General features: G+C 41.7%; 1 protein-coding gene across 1 annotated transcript in view; it reads right to left on the bottom strand.

The window, feature by feature from the left end:
- MUC2 (mucin 2, oligomeric mucus/gel-forming) overlaps positions 1 to 14555 on the bottom strand; it is a 98057-nt gene that overhangs the window by 62493 nt on the left and 21009 nt on the right. The window contains 7 exon segments of the mRNA XM_059721337.1: positions 4111 to 4290; positions 6156 to 6266; positions 6886 to 7024; positions 8089 to 8240; positions 11442 to 11554; positions 11791 to 11837; positions 13495 to 13750. Of these exon segments, the coding sequence (XP_059577320.1) occupies positions 4111 to 4290; positions 6156 to 6266; positions 6886 to 7024; positions 8089 to 8240; positions 11442 to 11554; positions 11791 to 11837; positions 13495 to 13750 (998 nt within the window).

Below are 14555 nucleotides of genomic sequence, written 5' to 3'. Positions count from 1 at the left end.
GAACAAGCTTCCCAGTCTCCACCCAGTTTGCAGGGTTGGGGCTGGGAACTCTGCTGGTCAGGAACAGGTCCCAATTCTGTCCCCCAATGTGTGCGTGTGTGTGTTTATTTATGTTTACTTTGCAATGATCCAAACAGTGGCTACAATTTTCAGTCCTGTACAGTGGCAAACAAGAAGCTTTTTGATTACTGCTGTCATAAATGTAAATCAGATACCTAAATCTTGCCCCTAGAACGTTGAGATGTTATTTGTATAGGTTTATTTCTAACAAGTGTTGGTCTTGATGACCAGACATATTATCTTGAAGGTATATTTCAACATTGCAAAGTATTTCTTGTAAGACATTGACTAAAACTTGATAGTGGGGGTCTCAAGGGATTTTTGTTAGTTGACACCCATCTAGTCAGAATGCAATAAAAAACATAGGGTACAGACACACGTACATTTGGATCCATTTCAGAAGGGGAATGCTTCAAAACAAGCTGGGAATGATGGAAACGGGCAGATCTGGGGGAGGGGGGTGCAGTTGCATTCCCTTTTGGTTCCTGATCCATCCAAAGTTTAATACCAACTGCTTGGCAGTGGCAGCAGCATTTCTAGTGAGGCAGCACTGAGAGCATCAACTGAATTAATGATTCATTAAAATCCACCTGATTCCTTCTAAACTCTTCATTCTACTGGTACTAGTAAAGACCCTTTCTCCTATTTAACAGTCCTGATGTTCCACTATTCAAGTCAGCCTTTCTTCTGCAATGTCTTAGCTGTTTCTGGTAATGAAGCTCCTACTCCACAGCCCTGCAGACTGTTTTAAACTCATTGCAATGAAGTTATATTTATTATTGCTTCAATGTTAAACTGAACAATATAGCCCTAGCACCCTCCCATATTAATAAAGCTTCTAGTTTCTTTTTTTCTTGGAGAAAGATATGGACTGTGCTTTATGGGATGATGCACCACACTATCTGCATACCCCTTTTCAAAATCATAGAGCTGCTCATGGATTCAGATGCAAAAACTGCTTCAACTTCAACAGTTGATGTGTTCAGTGTTAAAGTTGGAGTCATTTTGATCTATTTGCATCATTCCCAACTAGTCCACATATAACAATAGGAGACAGAATCAAAAGACTTGCAAAAGTTAAGTTATATCACATCTACTACTTTCCCACTATCCACAGAGCCTGTCACCTTATCATAGAAGGCAATCAGGTTGGCCAGGCATGACTTGGTCTGGATGAATCCATGCTGACTGTTCTTGATAAACTTTTTCTCCTCCAGATGTTAAAAATATACTCCCTGATGACCTGCTCCATAATCTGTTTTAGTATTAAGGTCAAACTGACTGGTCCTGGATCCTTTTTCTTCTTCTTTAAAGATGGGCACTACATTTGCCATTTTACTGTCATCTGGGACTTCATATGTCTTCCACAAATTCTCAAAGATGATTGTCAATGACTCTTAAAATATCTCAGTAGGGGCATAACAGGGCTACTCCACGCCCTGGGCAGTGACAACATGCAGACCAGCACTGACCGCTGTACAGCCAATGGTAGTGCTACTGCCAACTGCACTGGTGGCTATGTTTGCACGTCCTGCCTCCAAAGGCAATACCTGAGTCTCCTTCCCCAGTTGCACACCCCTCAGTTTTGCTACTGTACTTCAGGCAATTCCTTCAGCATCTTAGCGTGCATGCCATCTAGCTCTGCTGACTTCAAAACATCCAGTTTCACTAAAGATGGAAACAGACATCACCTTTTGTCACCTTTGTGCCATCATAAAATGTTTATGGTGGCAAACAAGCTAAGCAAATAGATGTCTACATCCCTTTGCATGCTACATATGTGGCCATTATGAAGTTGGTATCAATTTGTGCTGCTCTTTAGCTGTAGGTGTCTGTTTACTTTATTGCATGAGAATTTTTTGAAGCCTGAAGCTACCTGTGCTCCCCAACCATCCCAACCAGGTGCACCAGGGGCTTGTGGGGCTTTGATACTGTGCACCCTGGGGATTCCTGCACAGAAGCAGGTCCCTCAAGTCCTGGAAGTACCTGCCTAGCTTTCCCAGTTTACCAAAATGGAACCCAGAAATCCCAGGGGTATATCTTAGTAAGCAACGAAACCCCAACTCTCCCCATTTACCAAGATGCATCCCAGAGATCCAAGGGGCATGTCTTGGTAAGTGGGGAAAGCCAGACAGGCACTTCCAGGGCAAGAGAGATTTGATCCTGTGTGGGAATTCCCAGGGTGCACAGGATCATCATGCCCCACGAGAATGTCACCCATTGTCTCATAGCAACAGCAGATGGGACAAGGGGTGATGTGTGTTTCACCCACTGAAGCAGATCAGCTGTACTGAGACACATCCCAGTACAGGTAATCTACTTCATTTAATGATGTCTGTTTCTACCCTAAGTAAGCCTAAACCTGTTCTTTCACTACTCTATGCTTAGTAACTCGTCCCCTGTTTTGCTGCCTACTGTACTTGTCATCTGGTAGCCAATCTTATTTGTGAAGACTTAAGTAAAAAAACAGGCATTAAAAACTTCACCCTTGTCTGCATTATCCATTACTGGATTGCCCTGTGTATTCAGTAAGGGACCTATATTTTCTTTAGTCTTCATCTCACTTCTGATATACTTGTAGATACTTTTTATTTCCTTTGATATCTCTTGCTAATTGCATCTCAAATTGTGTCTTGGCATTCCTGATTTTTCTCCCTGCATGCTCATGCAATGCTGCTATTCGCTTCTCTGGTAATAAGAAGTTTCCATTTCTTCTATGACTCTTTTTTTGAGTTTCAGCTCATTATGAAGTTCACTTTTTAGGCAGGCCCGCCTCCTGCTACACCCCCTATTCTTTCTTTGTATTGGGATAGTTTGCTTCTGCACTCTTAACAAGGCTTTCTTAAAGTACAGCCAGCTCTCCCAGACTACATTTCCCCCTCAGACTTGCCTCCCAGTGAATCCTGCCTAACAGTTCTCCAAGTCTTCTTTCCTGAAGTTTCAGTGTCTATTTTACTTCTCCTCTTTCTTTCTTCCTTGGGGTCTTGAACTCTATATGTAGTCCAACCCCCTGCATGAAAGCAGGATCAGATGTTTTTCTACCCCACTTTCTAAAATCCCAAATGTGGGAAATCCTACAGTGTCCCTTAGTAGCATGTGGTAGTGTTTCACTGCTCTAACAGTTAGGAAAATTGTCTATATCCATCATACATCTTTTTTGCTGAAAATGATTTTTTTTTGTCCTTTTTTAAGTGTCCTGGGTAATAATAAACACAACCTTCTTTATAGCATTTTCTTACTGATTAGAAAACTGTTGCACCTAAGGCCATGGGAAGACGAAATGACAGGCATGTGTGCAAGACACTTTAAAGCAAGCTAAATGCTTTTGCACCACTTTAATGGTGCCGGTGTTTGCACACATCAGCGGCATATTGTGAATTAATTCCAGCTGCTGTAGGAAACTTGGCAGTGTAATGCGCCTTAAATTACTTGGAGTACAGCAAACTAGAACTCCTCCGAGTGCCCCTACAGCTGTGGAGCGAAGCACCAGGCTCCGAGCAGCTCAGGAGCTCTGCAGGAAGCCCTGCAGCAGCCCAGGAAGGCAGGCTCCACCCAAAAAAAGCAGCAAGCCTGATCTCCCCCCTGCCCCCCAATGGAGCCTGCCTGTGTAAATGAGCTGCACGGGGGCCCAGTGCTTCCCTCTGCAGCTGCGGTGCTCCCCTGGGACCTCCTGAGCTGGGTGCTGTGGGCAGGTGCCACCTCGGGGGGGTCACCACTGCCACAGAGGGAAGCACCAGCCCCCACCCCGTCCTGCCCAGGGACCGCTCTGCCCACCAGCAACCTGCCCTCCCCTCCCAGCTGCCGGGTATGTGAGTGTGTGCATGATACGGGGGTTTAAAGGGCCCTAAATTGAAGTGGTGTTTTTAAAAACCCACCACTTCAATTTAGGGCCTCCATTTCATCTACACACGTCCTAAGGCCCTCTGTGGATCTGAACCTTAAAGTTCATGGATCCAGAAAAGTTACAAAGTAACTGCTCATTTTTGTTATAATAGTGTGCCTTAATCATTATAATAAAATATTTTAGAAAGTAGGCACAGGGTCACTTACCTTATAATAAGGGGTCAGCTTGATGAAAACAGTCGTCTTCTTATCCCAGATAACCATCAAACCATTGCTGACCTCAATAACAAGATACAGACCCACTTTCCGAGTCCAATAATTCACATGCTCACCATGATCTTTTCTAATCTCCAAAAGTTCTTTGTCCTGCAACTTAAGTTCGGTCCTCTGAAAAATAAAAAGGGCAAGGTTGTAATAGCACTGGTTATTATAGATTCATAGATGTCTGGGTCAGAAAGGACCTCAGTAGATCATCAAGTCCAACCCCTTGCATGAGCAGGAAAGAGCAGTGGGGTCAGTTGACTCCACCAGGCTCATGTCCAGCCTCCTCTTAAACACCCCCCAAGGTCAGGGAGAGAACCACCTGCCTTGGAAGTCCATTCCAGATTCTGGCAACCCTTACCATAAAGAAGTTCTTCCTGATGTCTAACCTAAATCTGCTCTCCGTCAGTTTGTGGCCATTGTTCCTAGTTACTCCAGGGGGTGCCCTGGTAAACAGAGCATCTCCTATTCCTTGCTGTACCTTCCCTCCTCTCCCAATTAATTTGTAGGCAGCCACAAGATCACCTCTCAGCCTTCTCTTGCAGAGGCTGAAGAGATCCAGGTCCCTCAATCTCTCCTCATAGGGCTTTGCCTGCAAGCCCGTAACCATATGAGTGGCCCTCCTTTGAACCGTCTCGAGGTTGTCCACATCCCTCTTGAAGTGCAGTGCCCAAAACTGGACACAGTACTCCAACTGTGGCCTGACCAATGCCACATAGAGGGGAACTATCACCTCCCTGGACCTGTTCGTCATGTACCTGCTAATGCATGATAAAGTGTGGTTAGCCTTGTTGATCACTTCATCACTTGACAACTCATGTTCCTCTTAGTCTCAACAACTCCCTTTCTGCTGCTGCTGTACTGTTGAGAAGGTCCTCCCCCAGCCTGTAGGTGTGTTGGTGATTCCTTCTCCCTGGGTGCAGCACTTTGTACTTGTCTTTGTTGAACTGCATCCTATTCTGTTCTGCCCACTTTTCCAATGTGTCCAGATTTGCCTGGATTTGTTCCCTATCCTATAGTACGTTAACTTTATCCCATAATTTGGTATCATCTGCAAATTTGGACAGAGTGCTCTCCACACCCTCATCCAAGCCACTGATGAAGACCTGAACAGCACAGGTCCAAGGACTGAGCCTGGGACTCCACTGCCCACATCTTTCCAGGTCGATATCGACCCAACCCGTAATCTCTTATAACAAGACAAGACATTAGAGAAGGAAAGGTGATGGACTTTGAAACAATGAAAAACCTCTAAGCTGACTCTTCAGAAATCAGCATAGCTCCATGGACCTTAATGGAGCCGCAACAAGTCCCAGTAACTGATTCTAAGCCATTTCACTGGGGGCTTCAGATTTCACTTGCCTTAAGGAACTAGATATTCATTTACTTGTTAGATTTATATGCTACCCTTCCCAAAAAGGCTCAGGGAAGTTTTCAATAAAAGAGAAAAAAAAGAATTATAGAAACAAAATAAATATTAATATAAGAAAACCTCCACTTAGAAAAGAAAAAAGAAAAACAAACTCAGGAGCAAACCACTCCTTCCCACTTCACCCATTCCTGCTTCCCTTTCTCAGACCAAGTTGAGTATCTGGCCCTGCTCAACCCAACCTTGGTTTCCAGCCCATATTCAATAAAAATAACTATTTCCCTGAAACTGTATTCCTTAACATCCTACCACAACAATTTCCCCACAAACTATGTTCCCTAACATCCTACTTTCCTGCCACACTTAGGAGAATCTCCCACACCCTTATTATTCTTTCCAAACTAAACTTCCTCCCTCAAAAGGGAGGCCCAGGCTGTCTCTAAAACCCATTCATTGTCCCCTTCCCTGCAAGAAAAACATGTTGAATTAAAGGAAAAAAAATAGATCCCTTCATCCCCACTTGGTCCCCTCTGAAGGGTAATGTCAAGGGATTCCTCCACATATGCATGGCAGTTTTGATTAGCTGCCTACTAGGTATGAATTCATCCTTGTCAATACTCACCCCTAAAAATATTTTAATAGCCTTTGAGCAGGTGACTCCTGTGGTTCCACAAGGGACATTTTCTGTAAGGATACTAAATGAAGCACTGGAATTTTTTTCACCACAATAATCCTATTAAAAGTAGAAGCACAAAATATAAATAAATAAAAGAAATCATATTCTTTATTTTTTTCTTATGTTAACCTAAAAATATTTTAAACTTATTCACTTAATGTGAATTACTTAATTAGTCTATTACTGCTACTTAGACAGATGTAGCTAGATGGCTAATTTCTGTATCTGCATTATCAATATATGCATATCTATCCATTTTTCTATATTAAATTTGTTTGCCAAATACTAGAAATAAGTAGGACTATTCAATGAAAAAATGTCATACGTGCCAAAATAAATAAATTCATTTTTGGAATTCAGAATCAGCCACTTGTTTTGGAACAATATTGATTAGCCAACAGTTCTCATTCCCCAGTTAGCCTATTTTCATAAAATCTGCAGTTCCCTCATCAGCTGAGATTTTCATTCAGCAAGCTGAAAACACCATTTGCTTATTCATGCATCCCAGATCTTCTGCAAATATGGGATTTAGCTCAGTAGAAACCTATAAATTGTGACCTCAGAGAAAGAGGATGTGAGAGAGGTAAGCTTAGAACCAAATTGATCGATCCTTTAAAAGTAGTTAATGGCTCTGTAGCAACTTTTCACTTTTGTTTACTGCTCCCACTGAACCTACCTGAACAGCCACATATTCACAGTCTCCATCAAAATCATACTGTTTTCCATCAAAGGTAATATAATGGCCATTTCCATATATACTGCAAGTCCCAAAGCAATCACCAACAGTGCAGCTCCACTTTCCTTTCTGGCAGGTACTAGGGGTAGAGTAAAAGAGTTTCATCTTTATATATATTGTTTGAAAAGGTGGGGACAAAGCATGGCAGTAGCATAACTAGGGCAGAGAAAGGGAAACACATGTCCCAGACATTGACTATGAGGGGGCACCAGGATCCCCACCACCAACAACACCAGCAGTCTTTGCAGTGGCAGGGAGGCTGCCTCTAACTAGCCATAGGAGCTGAGCAATGCAGCACCACACTAAGCTATGTAACTATGGGAGAATGGAGGTGAGTGGGGTGAGCAAACTGGTGCCCCCCCACCAGGTACTCAATGAGTGTGGTACACCACTGAACCATGCAATTCCCTGACCCATATGGAGTCTATAACATGTATTATAATCACCTCTCTGTTGCAGGGCACTACAAATCACTCCCTCCTCACCAGTCATGATGTGGGACTAGTGCACTAAAAATTAAGTCCATGATTAAGTTTATAGTATAGCTATTAGCTTTGCTTAGTTTGTTGTTGGTTCTGCTATCAGTCTTACCCCCAGAATGGCACTTTTATTCAATAAATGGTGCCTACTACAAAGAGATGCTGCAGTGGGGTAGCCAAGTGGGGTGGCAGAGCATCTTTTTATCACTCCAGAAGCAAGGGTTTGAGCTTTCTTTTGGACTTACGCCAAAGGCTGCTCCTACTACAAATGGGTGCCTAGTCATTTGCACTGAGAAGTGTCAAAGGTGGCCAGATGTGATGTTAGCCATTGGGTATAAAACATGATGAGTCCTGATTACATTAGCTCATTAAGCTGTCGGGTTTAAGATGTGCAAAGTTATAGTGATTCCTCTTAAAATGTCCTACTTTTGTCTAAGATGAACAGAGACTATTACCTCAATATTTATGGTATTAGCTAAGTTTTCACAAAAGGAATCTTTCAGTTAACCTTCACACTCACAGGGCAACCAGAATAGACCTGAGAATTAAAGCTTGTGTATCTACATACTGCTCATAAGAGCAATTCTTATATCCTAACATTATCCTTTGTTCACCACAAGAAAAATAATATGTTAGGAGAGACTGAAAGATCACAACATCTTACCAGGTGTTGCAATCCACTGTTATGTTTGTTCCAGAAGAATAAAAATTCTCATTATGAATACATGGACAATCCTTCTCCTGAACACAGTGCCCTCTGCCATCATCAATCAATCCAGCAGGACATACACAACCTGAGATGCACTCCGTCTGGAACTAAGGAAAAGAAATACAAATTTTAATTTATACTACTTTTATGAATTCTCTACTTCACCTTTTCTTCAGCAAACACTCATCCCAGAAACTGTATTTAATTTCTAATCCAGTTATTTACATAGGGACATAAAACTGTTATGTTCTCCAAGGCCACTGAATCCAATCCTCTGAATATAGGCAAGTATTTGTCCAAAGAGTCTGAAAGATCATCCACTTCAACTCCTTTCATGCACCAGAGGCACAAAGCAGCCTATGAACAACTAAAAATCCTAGAATGTACCATAGGTAAAGAGCAGGGGAGATAAGGGCACAACCAGTACCCTCTTTTCCCCCACTGCCTTCAGCCTGTCAGTCCTCATCTTCCAAAAGAAGTTCTTAGGATTAGTCTTCATAACATTTCTGCTGTTCCAGTCCACAAGGTTATCAAATTTTTCCTATATGATTATAAGAAGCATTGGTACTACTCAGCATCTTCCCATGTTGGTACTACTCAGTAAAGCTGTGCGAAGCTTTGATCCCTGACTCGATTCGGTGGAGATTTGGCCCGATTCGGTGGCCAAATCTCTGAATCTGAATCGGATCAAGAGACTCTTTAATCTCCCCAAATCAAACCAGAACCCTCTGAGTTGATTCGGAGAGATTCAAAAAGATTTGATGATTTGGACACAGACGCAGCTTTAAATGTTTTTTCTACATACCTCTAGGTAGCAGATGGCTCGTGAATGCTGTGATGCTGGGGTGCATGGAGTGTCCCACAGAAGTGGGGAGGGGCTCCCCAGTGCACTCGGCAGCAGACCCAGAAGTGGACAAGAAGCACTTCCAGTCTGCTTCCAGGTCCACTCGGGAGTGCGCAGGGCTCCCCCACTACCGCCATGGCTCGGTGACTGGTGCCTCCTGGGTCTGGGGGGGCACCCAGTGTCCCCCCATAGCCAATCACTGAGCGGGGGGGGCTGCACTCTCAGCGGCAGACCTGGAAGTGGACCAGAAGTACTTCCAGTCTACTTCCAGGTTCACCACTGAGCATGGGGGGGGAGGGGGGGGCCTACACTCCCATGGTATGATCCATCCACCCCAGCATTGCAGCATTCATGAGCTATGTTGAAAAAACATTTAAAACTGTGTCTATGGCCAAATCACTGATTCTCTGAATCAGCACTGAATCTTCAGATTCTGCTGAATCGAACTGGGACAGTGATACGAATCAACGAATTGAATCACTGTCCCCGATTTGGGCTAAATCTGAATCCAAATCAAATACAGCCCGTTTCGCACACCCATACTACCCAACAGCTTTGTCATCTTCAAATTCCATCAGCACACATCTAGTTCCTATACTAAGGGTGTTAATTAAAATGTTAAACAGGTAGATCCTAAGACCATATCTTGAAAAGCACTGCGATTAGACTCTCTCCAAACTGACCACTCTTCTTTTAATATAACTTACTATAGTCTCCCTTTTTGCCAACTTTTTATCCCCTTTATGTTTATAGTATTAATCCCCATCTTCTTCAGTTCAACTAATAATTTCCTTTCCAGAGATTCTCCTTAATCTAAATAGAATAGATCCACTGAATTGCCCTGTTATTCTATGATAGAATATGAAATTGATCTGATGTGATCTTCCTTGAAAAAAACTCCATGTTGTCTTTTGTCTATTTTTCTGTTTTCCTCCATATTCTCCATTATTCGCAGATTCATAAAAGTTGGGGCTGGAAGGGACAAGATCATCAGGTCCAGCCCCCTTGCTCTTAGGCACAAAAGACTGCTGGGGTCAGATGACCCCAGAGAGGTGTGCATCCAGTCATCTTTTGAAGATCTACAGACCAACTCTGGGAGGAGTCTACTCCAGATTCTGGACACTCAAACTGTAAAGAAGTGTTTCCTTATATGCAATCTGAAGTGATCTTCTAGCAGTTTTATGTCCATTATTCCTTGTCTTCTCCTGGGGTGCCTTGGTGAACAGATGCTCTTCCAGCCCCTGATGTACATCCCTTATATACTTATAGGCTGCCACCAAGTCCCCCCTAACTCTTCTCCTCTCCAGGCTGAACAGTCACATGTCCTTCGGCTTCTCCTCATATAGCCTGCTCTCCAGACCTCTAATCATTCGTGTGACCCTCCTTTGTACTCTTTTAAGCTTCTCCACACCCTTTTTGAAGTGCGGTGCTCAAAACTGGATGCAGTACTCCAGTTGCAACCTCACCAATGCTGAGTAGAGCAGGAGGATGACATCTTTAGTCTTGTTCAAGATGCATTGGTTGATGCATGCCAGTGTATTGTTCTCTCTGCTGGCTATAGCATTGCACTGGTAGCTCATGTTTATTCAGTCTGTCATGACCCCTAAGTCTCTTTCAGCTGCAGTGCTAGCTAGTGTAGCACTGCCAAGCCTGTAAGTATATTATGGATTATTTCTCCCCAGATGGAGTACTTTACATTTCTTAGTGTTAAACATCATCAGGTTTTGACCTGCCCACCTTACAAGCCTGTCCAGGTCAGCCTGTATCCTCAGCCTTTCTTCCAGCATGACCATACTCCCCCATAATTTGGTGCCATCCGCAAACTTGGCCAGTACACTTTTCACACCCATATACAAATCATTGATGAATATGTTGAAAAGCACTGGTCTGAGTACTGAACGCTGGGAGTCTTTCCCTCCATTACTCTTGTAGGACTTTGCATAATATCACAGTTGAACAAAGACCTGAAATTGTCTGTATTCTAGTTCTTTTCTTTTTTGAAAATAGGTATTATATTTACTAATCTCCAATCAGAATGCCCCACATTTCACTCTTAGTTATTCTGTAATGTTCATCTTGCTAACAGCTTGTTGCCAGAAAATTTCCATATTTTACAAAGAAGAAAAGTTCAGATTATCTTTTTTTGTTTGTTTTAAACAGAAAAGCACCATGCTGGATGATAACAGAAATATTCAGGCATCTTATGACTTTCCTAATGAAGAAAAGAAAGAAAAAAGTCAATGACTAGAAAACGAATGCATAAAATGAGACAGAAAAATAGGATAGAAAAATGGTAAGAGAAAGAAAATGATGGAAAAAAGAAAAGGCGTTTAAAAGGAAAGCAAAGGAAAGGATAAAAAGACATATCAATCCAAATTTTTATCCCAAGAGCTTCATGCTACTCTGTTTCATTTAGGGAAGATAAGAATAAAAGGGTCATGTCATAGGTAAAATGAAGACATACATGGTCACTATTCTGAGTTTGGCAGTTACGTTGTAGTGGGGTTTGCGAACTCCAAGACGAAATGTCACAGTCAAAGTGAATCTTGCCAGGAGGACACCCTGTAAAAAATTATACTTTGTTAGATTGGGTGAACAGGACAAGAAATGTAAAGGAGGGCTAAAGGGGCAGAGTGGTAGCTGAGATTGAGACAAATCGCAGATCATGTATACTTATTATAGAAACTAATTATCAACGAAAACCATTTCTACCAAAAATAAACTGAAAAGGAGTGACGGTTTGAAATGAGCAGAAAATTCAAATTAGAAACTAATTATTTTTTATTTTTCTCAAGGATTTCACTTACTTTGACTTCTGATCTTCACTTGAGTGCAACGGAGCCTGGCATTGTGGCAAACACTAAAAAAGAAGAGATAAAATAGAAATTCATAGTATGCAAATCATAGCAGGTAGTTTCATTGTAAGTCTAATAGATGTATATATAAGGTCATTGGTAAAATTTTGAAAGCACTTTGCAAAGCCAAAGAAATTAACACACTAGATTGCTACGTGCACCAAACAATTATTCTTTTGGACTTTCAAAACCTTCCTATTCCCGTGCCATCTTCTTAGATGACAGGGTAATAAATGTATCCAAGTGATTTATTGGGGGAGTGATACTTAGTAGTGAAATTTACAGTGTAAATTAAATTCCCACATGATTTTTAGTGAGATTTCCTAACGAGTGATGCTGAAGACTACATTTTGAGTACTTGGGGAAGGAAGAGTTTTGCAAGAACTCTAGTGAAAAAGAATATTGCAGGTAGGAGCCTACAATTTACTTTTAGGACCCCATGTCACATTAAATCAGTATAACATAGTAATTGTTACACTGCAAAATGATGCTTCAATAAATTATTTTTAGCAGGAAATCTGCTAATTGCTCACACAGCTTCCTTTCCCCATTCCACAGTGGGTGCATCTATGTGTTCATTAATGCACCTTAGATACTGTGCATTTAGTTTAGTACTTCCTTATAAAGTACTATCTAAATGTGCAGTATCTAGAGTTACTGCACAGTAGTGCCAGCAAACGGTTATTTATTGATGCTAACTGTGCATTAGCCTAATAACATTGTGCAATAGCCTGTTAGCACAGTTTTTGCCATGACAAGCTACTGCACAGTATTATTAGGCTAATGTGCAGTAAGCGTCTCAGGTACATGTGCCCCATAAAAACCTGTAAAGTAGACTAGAGGTTCTCATACTGTGGTCTGCAGACCACCACTGGTCCGTGAGCTCCATTCAGGTGGTCTGCAGAAAGGTGACCTAAGGCTAAAGCTGACAAACATTACACCTGACTTCCCAGACCTTTGCTAAGAAAAAGCAGGCACATCCATTGCATTAGAAAGGTAAGACTACCAATATTAAATTATGAGTTGTGTGCTTTGATTTGTAGAACAAAAATAAAGTTTATTAAGCGGTCTGCCAAGACCTTCAGCAATTTTTAAGTGGTCCGCGAAAAAAAAAGTTTGAGACCCACAGGCATAGACTATAACAGTGATGTTAGGCCAAAAGTTACCATTACAGGCCACCACTCACCTCAGAAAATAAACACATGTACTATGTATAAAAAATAAATGAATTGATGGATTGATAGATCGGTAGACTTATATATCTTGTTTTGGCAGGTGGTTGGTGGGAAATGTATATTATCAGTAACGTTCATACTGAATTTTCTTGCATACAACATGCCCTGAAATATAACAGGCACTTTGTTTTTGAAAGGTCTTTCCATGTAGTAAGTAAGTAAGTAGTAGCAGATAAGGAACAGAGCCGGCTCACTGTTCTGCTCCCTGCATCACCGGCAGATTTTACCTTCACTTTTGCTCATAACTAACAGAAACTGTTCTTATTACATTTCTCATATATAATGTTCTCTCTAGTTTCCAGCAGCTGTTTTTCTGGGAAAGTGTGTGTTGTGTGCAAGAAGATTTGGTATATGGGTGTACTTAAGAAGCAAAGATAAAGAGAAGTGGGGCTTCCATCTCTGCAATCCAAACTCGATAACAACATACCAGCGATCTTCATTTCTCAAAATAACAGTGCCAGCGTCTAGGTATTCTCCCTTATAGTAGCATGAGCATTTGGAGATAGGCACACACACACTCTTTTCATTCAGGTAGGTGTTATCAGGGCAGCCACAGCCATCCACGGGAATGGAGTCATGAGAGCAGTGCTTATTGCCATCAGTAAAGGAGCGGCAGGTGTATTGACACGTAGTCAGATTGTAGTGGAAGATCTGGCTTGCAGGGCAAGAAGCAACTTCTTTTTCTGAAAGGGGAAAAAATATCTGCCATTTAGGGAAAATATTGGACCTAATAAACTTTAAAACTTTCCTTCTAGTAACACTGGGTTCATCTAACATAAGCATTAATGCTCTGCGGTTACTGCACATTAAGTTTAGTACCTATAATACCAGGCAGGTACTACCTACGTGCATAGTACCTGGCACTACTGCACAGTAGCACTGATGCACCCTTTTAAGTGATGCTAATGTGCTGTAGACTAATTTTATTGTACATTAACGCATTATTATGGCTTTGGCTGTGACATACTAATGTGCAGTAGAATTAGTCTACTGCACATTATCATCTCATGTAGACATGCTCACTGACTATGAAATATGCAGCAATAACAAAAAAAGTAGTCTACAATTGCATATAAAATTTCATGCTAATTAATGACTAGTTTCGCCCTTCATTTTTTACTCTTTTTTTTTTAGAATGATAAAAGTAATTTTTTTAGAAGTATAAAACTAAAAAGTAACATCATTCACATTCTAAAAGGTATTCATAGAAGTTAGAGGCTGGAAGGACCTCACAAGATCATCAGGTCCAGCCCCCCTGCTCTAAGGCAGGAAAGACTGCTGAGGTCAGATGACCCCAGTGAGGTGTGTGTCCAGTCGTCTTTTGAAAATCTCCAGGGAAAGTGACTGTACCACCTCTGGGGGGATTCTGTTCCAGACTCTGGACACATGAACCATAAAGAAGTTTTTCCTTGTCTAATCTGAAGTGATCTTCTATCAGTTTATGACCATTATTCCTAGTCCTCTCCTGCCTTGGTGAACAGATGTTCT

Source organism: Alligator mississippiensis, chromosome 2, assembly GCF_030867095.1.
Source record: "Alligator mississippiensis isolate rAllMis1 chromosome 2, rAllMis1, whole genome shotgun sequence".
Lineage (NCBI taxonomy): Eukaryota > Metazoa > Chordata > Crocodylia > Alligatoridae > Alligator > Alligator mississippiensis.
Note: the sequence above shows the minus strand (reverse complement) of the source record. Positions and strands in the feature narration are given on the sequence as shown.